This window comes from Echeneis naucrates, chromosome 13 (assembly GCF_900963305.1).
Source record: "Echeneis naucrates chromosome 13, fEcheNa1.1, whole genome shotgun sequence".
Lineage (NCBI taxonomy): Eukaryota > Metazoa > Chordata > Actinopteri > Carangiformes > Echeneidae > Echeneis > Echeneis naucrates.
The window spans coordinates 19148972-19165322 of NC_042523.1; the positions used below are offsets into that span (position 1 = coordinate 19148972).

Genomic DNA, 16351 nt, shown 5'->3' on the forward strand with positions numbered 1-16351 from the left:
AAGCTTCCACTTTATCTTCCCTGGCACATCAAAGAGTGATCTAAACAAATGAGTCTACTCAAACTGGCTTTAGGCACTGATAATTGTACTGAGAGAGAAAAGGTCAAATTACTGTAGTGCATTCCTGAAAATAAAGAAATGTTGTGTACTTATATCAACATGCAGCAAAAATATAGAGCTCCGAATCTGACAATGTGTGGTATAACCAGAGAAGTCCAACTGCACGAACTGTAACAAAACATTATATGATGTACTTTAGTTTATCAGTGGAATTCACTGGATTTTAAAGATAAAGGTTAACTGAACAGCAGCAGATGCGTTGCTGATAGAGGGCTACTTTTAAGAGAATGCCATTGTCTTTTAAAGGCATAATTTAAGGGGAATTAAGAACAATTTATTGGAATTGTGAAAGTTTTTAGTGTCAGTCATGAGTATAAATACGAGGTCCTGGGCTGTTAGCAAATTCAGATTCATCAGAATAAATAATGTCATGATCCATCTTAATAAAACAATAATAAGCGCATCTCTCTTGGTTACCTGCAAGAGTAATGGAACAGCATTTCTTGCCTCAAATGGAGCTGAGGTTATTATGCTGTGCATCCATGAATCATCACATTCATGACCCTGAGCTTCTTAAACACAAATCAGCTCTGTTCAGAAACAAACAAACAAAAGAAAGTCCTGACACAAAAAGGTCAGGCTATGCTGATCTCTCCAGGTCTAGATCATGTAGTAGTATACGGTACACACTATAGCCAAGCTGCGACAGTGACACGGCACTGCTGACACTGCTGTGCAGGGTCAGAAACGGCAAAGGGTAGCTGCAGAAGATGCGTACTGAATGCACGTACGCGCGCAGTAATATGGCAGCCTGAAGAAAAGGGAGGAAGATGCTGATTTATAGACTTCTAATAAAGAAATAATCTATGCAAGACATTGTCAAAGACACTGAAACCTCGTCCTCATTTTAGTTATTACGTGACTAAACAAGCTGGCTCAGTCAGCATGAGATACAGTGGTGCGGAGTCTAAGATGGCAAGATGTGCTGACGATTGTGTGTGTGTGTGTGTGTGTTGGGGCGGGTTGTTCACCACTGGGAACACTCAAACATCTCCGCGGGTGAAAGACTAACCCCATCTGTTTCCTCAGAGGAAGCTTTGTCTAACTTTTATTTAAGCAGGCAAGTTTATGAAAATTGCAGCTGCTACATGACGCCATTTAAAAGGTGTCCATCTTTATTCTGTCTTAGTATTAGAGCTTTTCTTCTCAGTGGCACCACTTTGCACACACTTGTGTCTTCTCGAAGGTAGAGGGGGGAAAAGCTATTTTTGTATTAAAAGGCTCTGGCTGTGGGGCAGTGATGGCAGTGGGGATTGGGTGGGGGGATATTGACCGACCCCCTAGCAGACGAACCTTCTATCTAGTCAGCCAGGGCTGTTGCCACAGAGACGACCTTGTCATCATCGAAGCCTGGAAAGGTCCAGCCTGCTGCTTCAGGGCCACATGTGGGCCTTGCCTGCTTATTTCAGTCAGACATACAGTTGTAGCCAATGAAACACAATTCAAAGCTCCACTTAAGCACACACACGCACGCACGCACACCAACTTCACGTTTGCTTAACAGTGGTTGCTATGCCATTACCACGCAAACAGCCTTCAAGGGCGGCTCTTGAGTTATTCTGAGCCTCACAAATGATCCATGTCACTCATGGTGACAAAGCAACAATCACCCAGCGAGGCCTCAGACTTTCAAACACCTCAAGTTCACATTTGATGGAATCTGAAAAGCTAATGCCACAATTCACAACAAGGCCCAGCTGCTTTTTCCACATCAAGCCTACACAACGGATGAAAACCTGAAACTTTGGATTACAGCAACAAGGTCGAGGACTACAGAGAAAGGGACAAAAACCCTTATGTAACTCCTCAGATGTTCTCATGGCACTTTTTTGATAATCATGAACCTGACACTAACACCATATGATATCTTACAAGTCATCTTTATTCTTAACTTGGTCCTTGGTGCCTGGGAGTCATTAAGCTACTGGGCCTGAGGCTAAAAATTCTTTGGGACTGACTGATTGATTGATAAAGTAATTCCCTTTCACTCAGATTTAGAAAGGTGTATTAAACCCCTGAGGTAGACAGTACTCTGCGCTTGTCTATGCTACCAAAGAGTCTTTATATTAGAGGTGATCATCTATCCATCCTCAAACAAGCGAGTCTGTCATCAGCCCAGAAGAGAGCACCACTAGTCAAACACATGTGACAGAATGATCTGCCTAAATGAGAGCTCCACACTTTTCTACCTTTCCACCCTTCCTGTTACTGTGCAGCCACAGGAAAAAAAGATGCATCACTTCTTTAACCAATTCTTATGCTGCATGCCTCTACAAAATGACACATCCAAATTACTGATATTAATTATCTCATTAATGTGGCAAAAACGGTGAATTTTTTATCATTAAAATTTTTCATCTTCAGTTTTAACAACTTTGAAAGGTATAATAAATTAACTTTGTGTAGTAGTGCTAGCACAAAACACAAATGAAAACCACATAGTCTAATATTGCAAGTAATGTATGTCACTGATCTGCTCTTCTTCACCGTATAATCAATATGTGATCAGTGATATCTTTTAGAAACTGGACAAGGAAACCTGTCTGTTCCCTCGTTTAAAAGAGTACTGCAGTAAAATAACATTGCAGTCCTATAAACTCCCAAGTGATAAATTAAAATAGTAAAAAATCAATGTGAGACATCATGACTTTTTGTCCCCAGTAATTTATAATTTTATTTTATTTTATTTTTTTTAAACAAGATAAATGTGTAGTTTCCACACTGATTATCTCAGAAAAACACCAGAGTTTTGTTTTTTCCACCCCACGACCAATGTATACTATTTTCTCTGCAGTCTTACTCATTTTCCTTGCAGCACTTACCATTCTATACCGCATTTTGGTCATACTGGAGCCAGAATGACTCGGGTGTCAGATAAGCAGTGTTGCTCTTGCAGAGGACAATGCTGACAGTGTTTCGGTAAATGATGCTGCAGCGGGTTTGCAAATTTTGGAAGCTCACATTGAGTGAAATCTGAGGACCAGAAGTCAAGAGAAGAAGAAGAAGAAGAAGACGAAGAAGAAGACAACTACTGGGGATGGATATGCAATCAGCCAACTGGAGCAGCGCCATTTCTTGGCGTGTCAGATAAGGCTTGTTAGGATGTGATGGATAACTTTGCAGAGTTTTCTTTTCATATAAGCAGAGAGGCATGAAGGATGGTGGAATGCGCCACAACCTAATATTTATCTTTCATGACATGAAGCACATCTCAGCTGCGATATAATACAACTGTTCATGTGTGGAGTGTCTTTTGATGGGTTATGTCCTACCTTTGTGGTTTCCATATCAGTTTCTTCCACTTCTTTTGCTTGGCCTATCAGTGGAGGTAGAGAAGAGTAAATGAGAGGTTTTGGTCAAATCTCTTCCTTCGTTTTTCACGAAGAGACAGAGACGGTCTTGCTTTTTAAAGAAAATTTAAAAAGCAAATATTATAACAACTGTACTTTTTGTTATAATGTGTTATCCCTGGTCCTCACAAAAGGTCAGGAGCTTTCATTTTGATTGGTTCAGAATCCCTTTTTGCTTTCCGCACAGCGAGAGAAGCCTTCTTTCAGACTTCAGTCTTCTTCATACGGCTATTTACTGAGCACTGCGGTTAAAATAACAAGCCATTCTGAAATGCTGCTGTTTGCTTTATTCTAACCCTGAAGTTAAAACAGAGAAATAACTGTTTAAGGGAATCATTTCACACACACAGTGGTAATCCCATGTGCATTTGTGTGTGCATGTATGTAAAGTAACGGCTAATTGGGATTGCAGAGCACTGTCGTTTCACTGGAGTCGCTGCTGCCACCGGTGACTCAATACAGAGCGCCCACATATACCATGAATCACTGTGATCACAGGCCCTCAACCACTCCATCTATTCAATCAATTCATTTTCGCTGTGACACCTGATAATACATTTGCCTCTCCAGTCAGAGCAATTTCTTCCCACTCCCTTCCTCCGACTAAGCTTCCCAGCACTTACTGAGGTTTCTGTTGGCTGTGCTGCTCCTTCCCTACATATTTCATGCCTGTCAGATGGGTAATCAAGTTTAATACTTTCTCACTGAGAGGAGATGATTAGCTGGTGTATTTCCTGTCAAGACTTAGGAACGTCAGGTTAATGCTAGAGCATGCTGCTGCTTGACAAAGGCAGAATAAAGGCCCTGTGTCTCCATCATTCACCTTGTGTGAAGATTAAAGCGGAAGTGCACCATTGACCCTGGACGCTTCGCGCCATTGCAAACGAAGGATGTAGAGGAACAGAGAGTGGCCTAAGTAAGAGTAATCTACGGCGCCTTTGGATCAGCTAGAGGGGAAATCAATAACGTCTGTGGCAAAGGGAGGCAATTCAGAGCTAAGATTACAGTTTATACCACTTGATTCATGAAATTCGAAAACAGACCACCACCTCCTATTAAAGATGAAAACGTTTTGAGTAAGGTGACCCAGAAAAGAGAATCGAATTCGGCTGTTGTATGGAACTTAATATTCCTCGCAGCTCTGAAGAGCCAAACCTGCAGCGTTCAGTAAAGAACAACTGCGAGTAATTTTAAGATGACAGATGGCTCTCCAGCTACAACGTATCTAAGGTCGATCCCTGTGGATATGCATCTGGATAAGAGTGTTTATTTACAGAAAGAAACGCATTAAATGCTACCCTGCTGGGCTGGAGTTAAAGACATTTGGTGTGATCAGTGGCATTGATTTGCTGATGAACATATGTGAGTTTCTCTGTGAGTCACCAGAAGCCCCATGATTAGTCAGCAAGCAGGGGAGACGACTGTAAGCAGACACATGGCCCACATGGATAGATACAGTACGGGCTGTGGGAGGTTTGAAGGAGCTTTATGTACATTTGGGCTGGTTCAGGCCTCCACAACTCTACAGTGTCTGAAGCTGAACCCAAATATTGTATCGGCCCCTTTTAATTGTATTGAATATTTGAGTGAATTGAACAAAGCACAGCTTCATTATCTCACATTATCTCAAATTTCCTGTGAAACTGGTACTCCTCTAATAAGATTGTATGTTATGTGAGCTTCAGATTGGTCTCAAACTCAGCTCTAACTGAGCACAGGTAGGGACAAACCTGCCTCGAAAAAATGATCACTGAAAGACAACAACGCGTCTATATTTAGTTTCATGGCATATGTGCATGGCATACTTCTTTGTGCAATTCCACAGTGAGGCAGATGTCTTCCCAGCATGAAAACAAAACCTTTGACAAAAACAGTAAGTGGGTGTGTCAGTGACAGACAGATTGTCGACAGAAAAGGGTACTTAATGAATCAGCGTCAGTGTGCGATGTCAACAGCTGGCCCAAAATACAGGGGGTGATATAACTACTACTACGCAGCTTCAAATCGTAACAATTGTGTTTGTGTGCGTGTGTTGTTGTTTTTTGTTCCATACTGAGACAATTTCCATAAATAAAAATGTCCATCTGACTTCAGTAATGACCACAATCTCTATGTAGGTATGAGCAACAGAGAAATAATAAAACCCCACTATCCCACTAGCATTTTGCAGATACTGATGATTGATAAAATTTTCCAGCTGATTTGTGAATTTATTTCAGTTAAATTCTTTTGCATGTGAAAGTTCTGCAGAGACCAAAAAAAAAAAAAAAAAAAAAAGAGTACATTATGAGTGAATTATGTACAATATGACGATATTTACACTCATTGATTTTATTGAACATCACTGGGTTAGTTGGCTTCGTACGATTATATTTTGCATGTTTATGCCACACAGCAGGTAATTTGGTAAAATCTAAATGACTCTTATTCCATTTTTCTTTTAGCATCAGGCAGAGAAGTTGTAATATGCCTGATTAACATTGAGAACATGAAAAGCTTTCTAAAATGACAGCATGCTCAATAACTGCAGCTGGCATTGTGATAGAAGGTCAATATCAGTTATATCAATATGGATTCATAAAGTGTCATAATGAACGCCTCTCTTTTGCAGCTTTGTCAATGGTGTGGGCTCTGGTGTTTCATATCACACTTATTCTGCTATACTACAAATCCATAGTTACTATTTTATTTAATGAACTGCATTCATAATATAATGATAATAATAATAAAAAAAAAACATAATGTCAAAGGTGTGAATGCAAAGTAGCCATTTTAAAAGGATTTTTTTTTTCTGTTTCAGTCGTGGACTATTTTCTCATTGTCTCATTATCAAAATAAATCCAATCTGTGCATGCCAGCTTTACTAGCCCTCATTTCGATAGCTAATGCTCATCATTCGTGATTCATTTCAGGACGAAAGAGATAGTTATGTGAGGGTAACGCAGAATGACCTGCCCGGAGAATTTATCACAGAGAATTAACTTAAAGCAGCTGCAGGACTGCGCTGTTTCCCCGTCGACAACTATAGTAAATCTAACGAAATTGCCCGTAATGTACCTGGGGAGCAGAGATCACAGTGGACATTTAGCAGGCCCACAAGCCAGCTGGAAAACCCCTTTCAACACGAATATCTGTATGTGTTTATTGCTTAAATACGAGTCATTTATTCTGTCAATCGTCAGGTTGAGATAAAAGCACATGTATATTCATTATTCTGACATATTCTAATGTCTTAATGCATTTCTGACATAAACTTTCACTAGACTGAGGCTAATATGAGCCCCGCCCCATCCAGGAGAATGAAGATATGGACTATCTAATGCGGTCACAAAGGTGTATGCCTGCTTGTTCTCTGAATAGCAACACACGGCGACTATATACATACATTTAGGATGTAAACGTTATTATTTTACACTCGTTTTGAATTGTAATATATTTAAATGTTAAATTCCTCACAGCAAGTTCAGGAAAAAGAAAAAAGAAAACTAATGCACTTGACATTTAAAAGCAAGTGAAAAGATAGAAGGAGAGAAAAGAGAGGGAGAGAGGGGGAGAGAAACAGGGAGATAGATCGCAGATGCTTTTCCTCAGCAAAGGTCATACAGAAAAGGGTACAGCTGCAGAACAATACCAGGGTCGTCTACATCATCTGATGTAGGGACTGGAAACTACATCAGCACATAATTCTGTAGCTCATATCATCATTATCAGGCAGCGAGGAGTCCGGTATGTAACGGAGTAAAGTGGTACATTCTAGTTGTATATTAAAAAATACCCAGGACGTGGTTGTTGAAAACTGTGGATATTATATATAGAACAGCATGTGCATTTAATGTTGGACTACCTGTTTGTTTGTTTTTTGGTTTTCACATTTATTTCATGCACTGTAACCTGTTTGCCTCTCAGCTCATCTTTGGTTGAACCAAACTCAAGATTACGAGCTATGAATGCAGATGCAGATGAAGAAAAGCATATAGAAATAAGACCTGACCTTATGTTTGTGCATGGTGAACAGGCAGACACCATCCTGGCCTCTCTCCTGGCTCTCATGGCCTCTCTTCAATCACTGTCCCGGTGTTTCGTTGTCAGACTGTCACTTGTCCAGCATGGTTTGTCATCATCGCCAAGCCTCATAAAATCCCCCTTGTTCTCCTCTGTCACACAGCACATCCAAAACCAGTGAGAGGAAAAAACAGTGTCACCAGCTCAGACACTGAAAGTTGCAAAGAGAGGTAATGCAGACAACAGTTGCTAATCTATACTGCCTGTTCTGAAGCTACAGGAAGTCCATAATGCCCAGATGCTACTGTCCTGACAGCAATGCAAGACCTCAATTCCTCACAGCTGTTGCCGAAACACCATCTTTCCACTCTGTATTTTACACAATACACAATGAGTTTCAGTTTTCTGTCCAGGAGGTTCGCAGCCTTGCTTCCTATCGTATCACCTTAAATCTGCTTCACTGAGCCATGCATGAGCAGTTGTACGAGGGAGGATGGGTCAGAGATGTGAGCGCTCTGATTGGCTGCCTAGGCATGGTGTGTGTGTGGGAAGGTCCCTTTGGTAGGCTCACTGAGAATGGCTATGCTCGATAAGGGTGGTCCTTCACCTCCTTTCCTGCTCTCTCGTCTTTATCAGCCTCCCTTCCCTTGCGCTGCCCTCCGTCACTTTCTCCATCTCTCCTCCTCCTCCTCCGTCTCCCTGCCTGTGCTTCAAGCTGCGGGCATGCAGCCGCGCTTCTCAACCAAAGCATCACGACGTCTTTGTGAGGAGCCGCATTAGAGACACGGTGGATGCACGCACACAAATGCACATTAATATGGGGAAGGGCTTTCAGCTACGTCATCAAGTCATCCTATCTTGCAGACATAACACCCCAGCGAAGTCCGTGACCTAAATTCATAGAGCAACACACTTGCATCACTGTCATCACTATCATGACCATTTCAATGTACTGCCATTGTTATATGAAGCTGGAGTGACAACAGAAATCATGAGAGTGCAGCAGATGAAACCACGCAGAGCTAAAGAGCAGAAAGGCGACATGTATTAGCCAAATAATTCACGCAACACACAGTTATGACCAATGCGACAGATGGGGGGAAAAAAAACAAAACAATTAAAGATAAAAAAATATATCGTTGAAGCAGATGCAGGAAGTCACTCATTTTGAATGGCAAACTGTTCATTAATGTGAACTATTAATTAGCTTGAAAGAAAATCAATTGTATTTGTCGTTCTCACAGCTAAGTCACAAGTGTTGTAACTGATCAGAATATATTATGAGTTTAAAAAAAGGCCAACTGAAATTCTGGATTGTCAGTATTGTTCCCCCTAATGTCTGTTATCTGTTCCTTGATTATATTTTACAGCACCAACGTCTCCTTTCCTTGTTTGAAAGTCATCTGGAACTAGAAACTGGGGTCTTGTCTATTTTCCAAATATCGTTTTACCCAATATGTTCAATGAATGCTTCTCTGAGGCCAAGTAAAGAGCAAGATCAGATTATGCTGACCTCCATCACTGGAAGCTCACATCTCACATCACAGACGATGATCGATAATCCGGAAGGGAGAGCAACGCATACATCAGAGCGAACACAGAGAAGGCATAAAGAACAAAGCTGGACCGCTCGGGAGAATCTCTGCAGCAGAATTAACTGGCTTTTAAAAAGGACAAGATCAGAGTGTGTGTCCCAGGATGCAACCTGGCAGCCTCTTATTCTGTGTGCGCTAAAACAGACCAGAGCTTCTGGGCACACTCACAGCACCTGACTCAAATTCCTCTTTACAACATGCAAAGTACAGAGTTTCCAAATGCACTTGCATCCTGCTCACTTTACCCAGCCAGCAGGCTCTTTGCATGCATTATTTATGGCTCGCTTTATAAAAAAAAAAAAAAAAACCCAAAAAACTATGTATTGATTTTGTGAAATTTCTGTGACTCAAGACCAGTTAGGAAATACCTGCAGTGGGGTTAGAATGGATACAGAGACCAAATACAGGGATGGCAGGGGTGAGTTCATATTCACTTCATAATTCATGTAATGTCATGTATGATTGTAGTTGCTGTATAGTGCAGATCCTAAACGTCCTTAATACAGCTGCTCTGCCAGTGTATCAAAAACTCGATCACCAATTCAAAAGCTAAAACGAGCAGGTTTGTGGAATTTTGTTTTTTGTTTTTTGGCCGACTGGTCTCCCATGACAAGCGCATATATATTCTCATTTCAGTGGGGGGAAAAAAAGAAACAAAAAAAAAAAAAAAACCTTTGCTTGATGGCAGAATATTTTCTACAGCTTACCCGTTTCCGGGTGGCGATGGGTGCTGGGTGAGGGCAGCGTCGCCAGTCCATCACAGGGCCAACACACAGAGACAGACAACCACTCACACTCACACTCAGACCTTCGGCTAACCACTATTCCGCTGTGCTGCCCTTAAACCGTTCTTCATTCTGACTTAATGTATTTATCAACTGGTTAAAAAACATTAGCAAGAGCACATGTGTGACTAATGAAGGTAATCCTTTAAAAAAAAAAAAAAAAAAAAAATCAAAGTTAGTCTTGTTCTTCTTTGTTCTGCCGAAAGCAAAATCAGCTGAGGCGCTTTTTTGAATGCAGAGGAGCTGCTTTCTTTCTCTAATGAGGACAGTCACTTCACAGTCAGAGTTTCAGTTCTCTCTGATTTAAGCATCACCACGTGTGACCTCTGTTCATACAAATGTTCACATTTAGTAAAGCCAGCGAAGTGCCCGAGCATCTAAATCTTTAATTTAATATCCCTCCATGAGTGCTGATAGATTATGTTTGGCATGCGAATGGTGACAAACAACAAGCAACATCAGCTGGTGTAACGTCCGACTTTCCGTCGTATAAAATGCAGTTAAAAAAAACAGAACAAAAAACAAGCTAAAAGACTGAAAAGGGCCAAGCACTGGCTTCAAGGCATTTTAAACCAAAAATTGCATTCAGTGATGGAAAAGTATTAGCGAACACACACCAGGGTGCCCATAACATTGTCTCACTTGGTATAGAGAAATCTTTTGTAAAATCTGAATAGGAAATGTTCGACTGATGCAACATAATAAAAGGTTGCCTCCAAAGTTCCACATAGACGGCTAGCCGCTCATGAAACTCCTTCCATCAGTTTTCATGTGGTGCACCACAGACTAAAATTACCCATCACTCACCGTTCCAGCCTGTGCCTTCAACCTTTTCGCTTCAGGTTCGGCACTGTGTCTCTTGCGGCAGCAAAGCCTTCATGCCCTGAAGAACATAGTGTGGGGACCAACAGTGTGCATCAACACTGCTGACCTGCCACAGGCCGACTAGCTAAACAGACCAAAAGCTGCACAATGGTTTCCCACTCACAAAGCCCTGTTTGTGTCTGATGTTGATGTTGTCCAATAAAAGCAAACAATGGCATTCCGTGGCTTTGCAACTGTATTCAGTGCTGGCCTCTCCAAATGTAAAGCGCATTCAGACACCTTGGTTGGCAGACAAAGCCACAAATCTGTGTCACATGTGGGGTGGGCGGGCTGAGGCAAGTGGGGTGACAGCAAGGCCGCCGAGCCCACCAACGCATGATGCAACCTCACTTCTGGTGGTACAGGACGAGTGTGCGCGGGTGACAGAAAGCAGACTTACCCGATTTTGTCAGCTGCACTGTCAGACCTGCGCAGAAGACGAGAGGAGAAGCAAAATCATTCATTGCCAGTGATTTTTATTTTTTTTTAAATTTCGTCTTCCACTGTACTAATACTTCAAAATTTCTACTATAACCACAAAGGAGTATAAAAATTTATAATTACTGCATTATAACACAAAAAAAAAAAAAATTAAATAACTTGACCCAACAGAATCCATTTCTTCGAAAAAAATAATAGTTTAGTTTGGAGGAGAAGGTCCTCCATGAGGGTTTTGATTACATTTTCTATGTTTTCTTTCACCAACAATAAGAATTTCCATCATATTTAAATATTGTTTTGGTATGTAAGTTAATGGCTTTGACATAAAAAAAAAATGAATGAAATTTGGTAAATCATTTTAATGCTTGTCTTAAAAATTACAATTATAATCTTAATAAATTCTTCATAGGATCTATTTCTTTTTTTAAAAAATAGAATAGAAAGTTGTCACTAAGTATTAAATTCAAACTCCTCAATTTGTCCCACAGTGGGAAAATTGAAAAAATAAATAAATAAAAATTTGATATTGGCTCCCCAACAGCTATCTTATGATTATCCTTTATTTTAATTTGACAGTCAAAGACCATACCATAATATAAAGTATTTTACTTTATAGCAGTCAAGGACACTTCACAACTAAGGGTGAAAAACAGATATTTGGAAGAATTGTAGTAAGTACTTTATGATCTATATGTAATAAAGATTATTAGCGTGTTGCATTGTCTTCAGGTAAAACAGGAAAGATCCAGTTAAAACAAACCGACAAAAGAAGAAGGAGAAATTAGGTCACAAATATTCTATTCAATTTACTAAAAATATTCCTTGGAAACTGGGAAGATTCAGGAAAGACCAAAACTAAAGAAGACTACGAACTTATATAAGAGCTGGGGAATTTTTGGGAGCAAGAGGATCAGACAGAAGAGAGATAAGATGCTGGAAAGAGACAATGAGGCAGATAGTGAGAAGCTATAAAGATAAAACCCATAAAAAGCGTAGGATAGATACAGAGAATGACAATTCCTGATTAAAAACTCTATGAAGTTCATGTGTGCCTGACTAAAAATGTATTCACTATACACAGCTTGAAATGAACGCACATGTCATGATGATTATACATCATTGTATATGAGTTTTCTTGTGTCAAAGTTGAATTGTTCATTTACTCATAATCTCCTTACAGGTGGATCACAGGAAGAGTTAATCCACAATGTAAACACAATTACAACAAATCAAGAAAATTTAACATGTCTTAAAATGTTCAACACTTCAAATGTCCCCATATATGCTCATAGTATTGTTATACATGGTTGTGTTTATACTTGCTGCTGCATCATCATATCATATATCACACAATGGACAGTCTAAAATTACATTTTGCAGTTTCATTATCTTTATGTAAATATGTGTTATTCTGTTCTGCAAATTTAACCAGTGATGGCATGTCTGACAATGTGTGATCCCAATTCACAACTCACAATCATGTGCTGTGTCATCTCCACTGGTGTGTCATATTACACCGACTTGGCAAAGTCACGTTGTGGTATTACGTAACACTCTGCAGTTACAGCGGAGAATGCGAATGAAAGAAAATGGCAGCAAATGAGCAAACTTGTCTTCGTTTCTGCCTTTCAGCCCCTATGGATGGCCAGATAATCTGGCGGAGGCAGTAAGGAGAGGGGAAAAAAAAAAAAAAAAAATATATATATATATCACAGCTAGTGGCACATATCAGCCGATAGCCTGCTGTCACTTCCCCCCCACAGGAAATGCAGCTGCAGAGAGCACACTGAGCAAACTGTAGCTCACAAGGCAAACAGACAGATGCAGTGAGAGCAAAACAAGGACTGACGGACACGAAGACAGTGAGACAGACAGCACGGTATTTGGGGAGATGCAGCAGTGCATCGCTCCCGGCAGAAATACAGCTGTTTTTACCTGCAGAGGAGACATGACATTCCGTGCCCTCTAAAGCCGGCTACAGAACGCTGCTCTCCCTGCAGCTGCTGCAGAAGCACCTCACTAGCTATCACCAGCACAGCAAAGAGAAGAGCAGCCAGAAATCCCATAGGTTTGACAGGTACTGTTCCTAATTCGAGCGAGTGGAGGCACTGAGGGAGAAGAGTGCGCGGGAGGCAGCGCCAGAGAAGAGGAACATTCAGGACAGAGAGGAAGAGTAGAGGTGTAGTGAAAGATGCACAGAGCTGAAGGCAAAGACAGCTCAGTGGGTGGTTAGTATGAAGCTAACAAAAAGGATTCCTACATGCTTTCTTTCAATTCAGGGTCAATTTTATTTTACCTTTAACTTCTGTTTTGTAAAATGTGCTTGTTTGACATTTGGCTGTCTCTATAACAGAGAAGACTCGCTGTACTGCAGATTATTTGCTGAAATTGAAAAAAAAAGTAAAATAAAAGAAAAAGACGACCTCGGTGTATTCCTTCATTTTGCATCATGTTTATTTTAAAAGGCTTTAATAAATTGTACGGCCTTGGTAGTCCAACTCACCAACTTCATTAACTTGCCAACATCTGAAATGTTTAACTTGGCTGAGATTAAGTTCAATGAGCTGTCTAAACTATTCTGCGATCACAACTTAACACTTTGCCTCTCTGTATATTTATCAGAAATCATGTTTCTCTACTGGTGGTGAAATCAGACATTACTAAGCACCATCTTGCTAGAAATCAAAAAAAAAAAAAAAAGGACAACAATATCTTTCTTTCTTCCTACTTTTCTTTCCCACAATCACGGCACCCTGAAAATGAGGCTGCAGCACAAACTGGAAGACACACACCTGCATCAGTACATGAAAAGTTCAGCGATGCAGGTAGTTCTGTTTTCCTCTGACATCCAGCACCTGACAGACTGCTCACTTGAATTTGCTCCTGGCTGAACTGCTTTCTTCAAATGCTACAGTAGGTATGACATAGCCCGATCCAGGCAAGCAGGGAACACACACACACACACACACACACACACACACACGAACACACCAGGTTCAGTTACTGTTTTAATATCTTGGTCTATCTATCTGTCAGTGGTGCTCCTCTGACAGCTGCGACATATTCTGGGTTGAGAAAGAACTAATGATAGCGTCTGTCTCAGTTTAAACTGAGCTACAGAGAAGCGCACATAATAATCAAGTCGGGATAATTACACATGACCAAGATCCCTATATTCATTACTGTCACTTCAGGAAGAACACAAGTATGCTTTAAATCTATTTTCACAAAATGATTTCCTTTGTCCAAAAAAAAAAAAAGAAAAAAAAAAAAGAACTGAAGGGTTGAATTTGTTGTTTTGGAAAACAAAACAAAACGACAAATAACCTGTGAAACTGACAAAAAGTTGATAATGCAGCACAGCAACGCCTTTGGGTATTACCACCACAGCAGTCAGATGTGCCATCTAGTGGCAAATGCATGCAAGAAATGAATAACTGTGACCCAAAAACTATGGAATACATTAGACACAGGATTGATTATTCTTCCCAGTAGCATGAATCTTCCAGGTGGCCTGATTCAATAGATACTGCAGAGACTGTAAATATACTGACTCCTATATGCTTCATGGAATAAACTCTGACTTTGATTTAACGGTTCATTAAGTCACATTGTGATTTAAAAAGGGCTGCAAGCAAAAAAAGAAGCGCCGGGCACAGCTCACCTCTCCTCTCGGATTAATGGAGTCAAGAAACGAGTGTTGTCGTCTTCATGGCTGCTCTGCTGGCTGCTCTGCTGGCTGCTCTGCTGGCTGCTGCATGAAACACATGAGACGGGTCGGGGTTGACAATCATTACAGTGCCCTTCTGCTAAACTGCAATGTGAACTCTTTTTTTTTTTTTTTTTTTTTTTTTTACAAATTTGAAGAAAAATTAAGCGAAGACATGAAAAAATACAACAGTAAATTAACAGTTATGATCAAAACTTTTACAGTGCAGTTTGTGTTATTCCTATTATTTTCATCTGTTTCATGTTTTCCATGACAGTGGTTTTGAACGCTCACAAATGAAATCACACACATCTGTGAGGCTTGGGAGGCACCAAACACAACCGCCCATCTTCAGTCCATTGTTGTACACCTTATACACTCATGACTCTCTCTCCCTCCTGTCGAACTAATCAAATCATCACATTTTCAGATAATATGGGTCTGCATATAGGAGGCTGGGACAACATCTGCCAGTCTGGTGTGAGGATCATAACCTGGACCTCAACATCAAAAACAGCACAGATCGTCAGACTTCTGAGGACCTGGAGACTGCAACCACTGCCCATTCTGCATCAGCAGTGGGGAGGTGGAGCAGGTCTCTCATTTCAAGATACTTGGCGGAACATTGATCGAGAGCCCGAAGCATCATCACGGCCTCAGTTGTCGGGAAAGCCCAACAAGAATATAAAAGAATGGTCAACAGTTCTTCCCACAAACTGTAACACTTCTTAATAATTCACCTTGACCTCATCTGCACCCAGAAGCTGCCACCATCCCAATACAGGACTACTCTATGCTCATTGCACTTTCACACAGTGTGATGGGTCCATTCTTATTTCAACATTCTGCCGTTTGCTTTTTCCTTTCCATTTACCTATCGAATGTTTTATCTGCCTTACATGACAAGGAGATTGTTTTGTTGTTTGTGACAATTAAACTTAAGTACTTTTCATTGGAAAGACAGAAAATGATTACACACACACATATATATATGAAAACTTGAGTCCAGCCCATGCACAAATATGATTTTAACACTAGAGGGGGCCATATGACACATTTGCAGCAGAAAAGCTTTATGATAATAAATCAAGGTTGTTACAGATAGTCAGATGACTACTTCTGCCCCCCCAAATTTTGCAAGAGTCAGATATTTGTTACCTGATTACTTTAAATTGCATCTTCTGTATGAATAATACCATGGAGGCACATCTGTATTTTATTTTGCATTGGAATAATTTACCTTTGTTTCGATACTGCATCCCGACTCTAAGGTGACATTTAAGAATAAAGCCATTCTGTCGGTAAAGGTCGTCACTATTTACACTCAGCACGGTGCCCTGAGCTGTTTCCTGCAGCAGCTACGAGCTGCAGGAGGGCCAGGCTGGAATGAATGAAAAACGCAGATTTTGGGAGGATAAGGTTATGTTTAGTTTACTTCAGGTGGATTCTTAAAGTTTTAGATGTCTTTGGACTTGTGTGTACTGT

The 16351-nt window shown here is 40.5% G+C and overlaps 1 protein-coding gene across 5 annotated transcripts in view; it reads right to left on the reverse strand.

Moving 5' to 3' along the window:
* The window catches only part of gramd1bb (GRAM domain containing 1Bb), a 66338-nt gene that overhangs the window by 38047 nt on the left and 11940 nt on the right, over positions 1-16351 (reverse strand). For 2 of the 5 annotated variants that reach the window (XM_029517404.1, XM_029517403.1), the window contains exons 2-3: positions 14822-14911; positions 11117-11143 (exon numbers count right to left, since the gene is read on the reverse strand). In XM_029517404.1, the coding sequence (XP_029373264.1) occupies positions 11117-11143; positions 14822-14911 (117 nt within the window). Of the gene's footprint in view, positions 1-3392; positions 3437-11116; positions 11144-14821; positions 14912-16351 lie in introns of all 5 variants that reach the window. The other 3 variants (XM_029517400.1, XM_029517402.1, XM_029517406.1) reach the window with 2 other exon arrangements.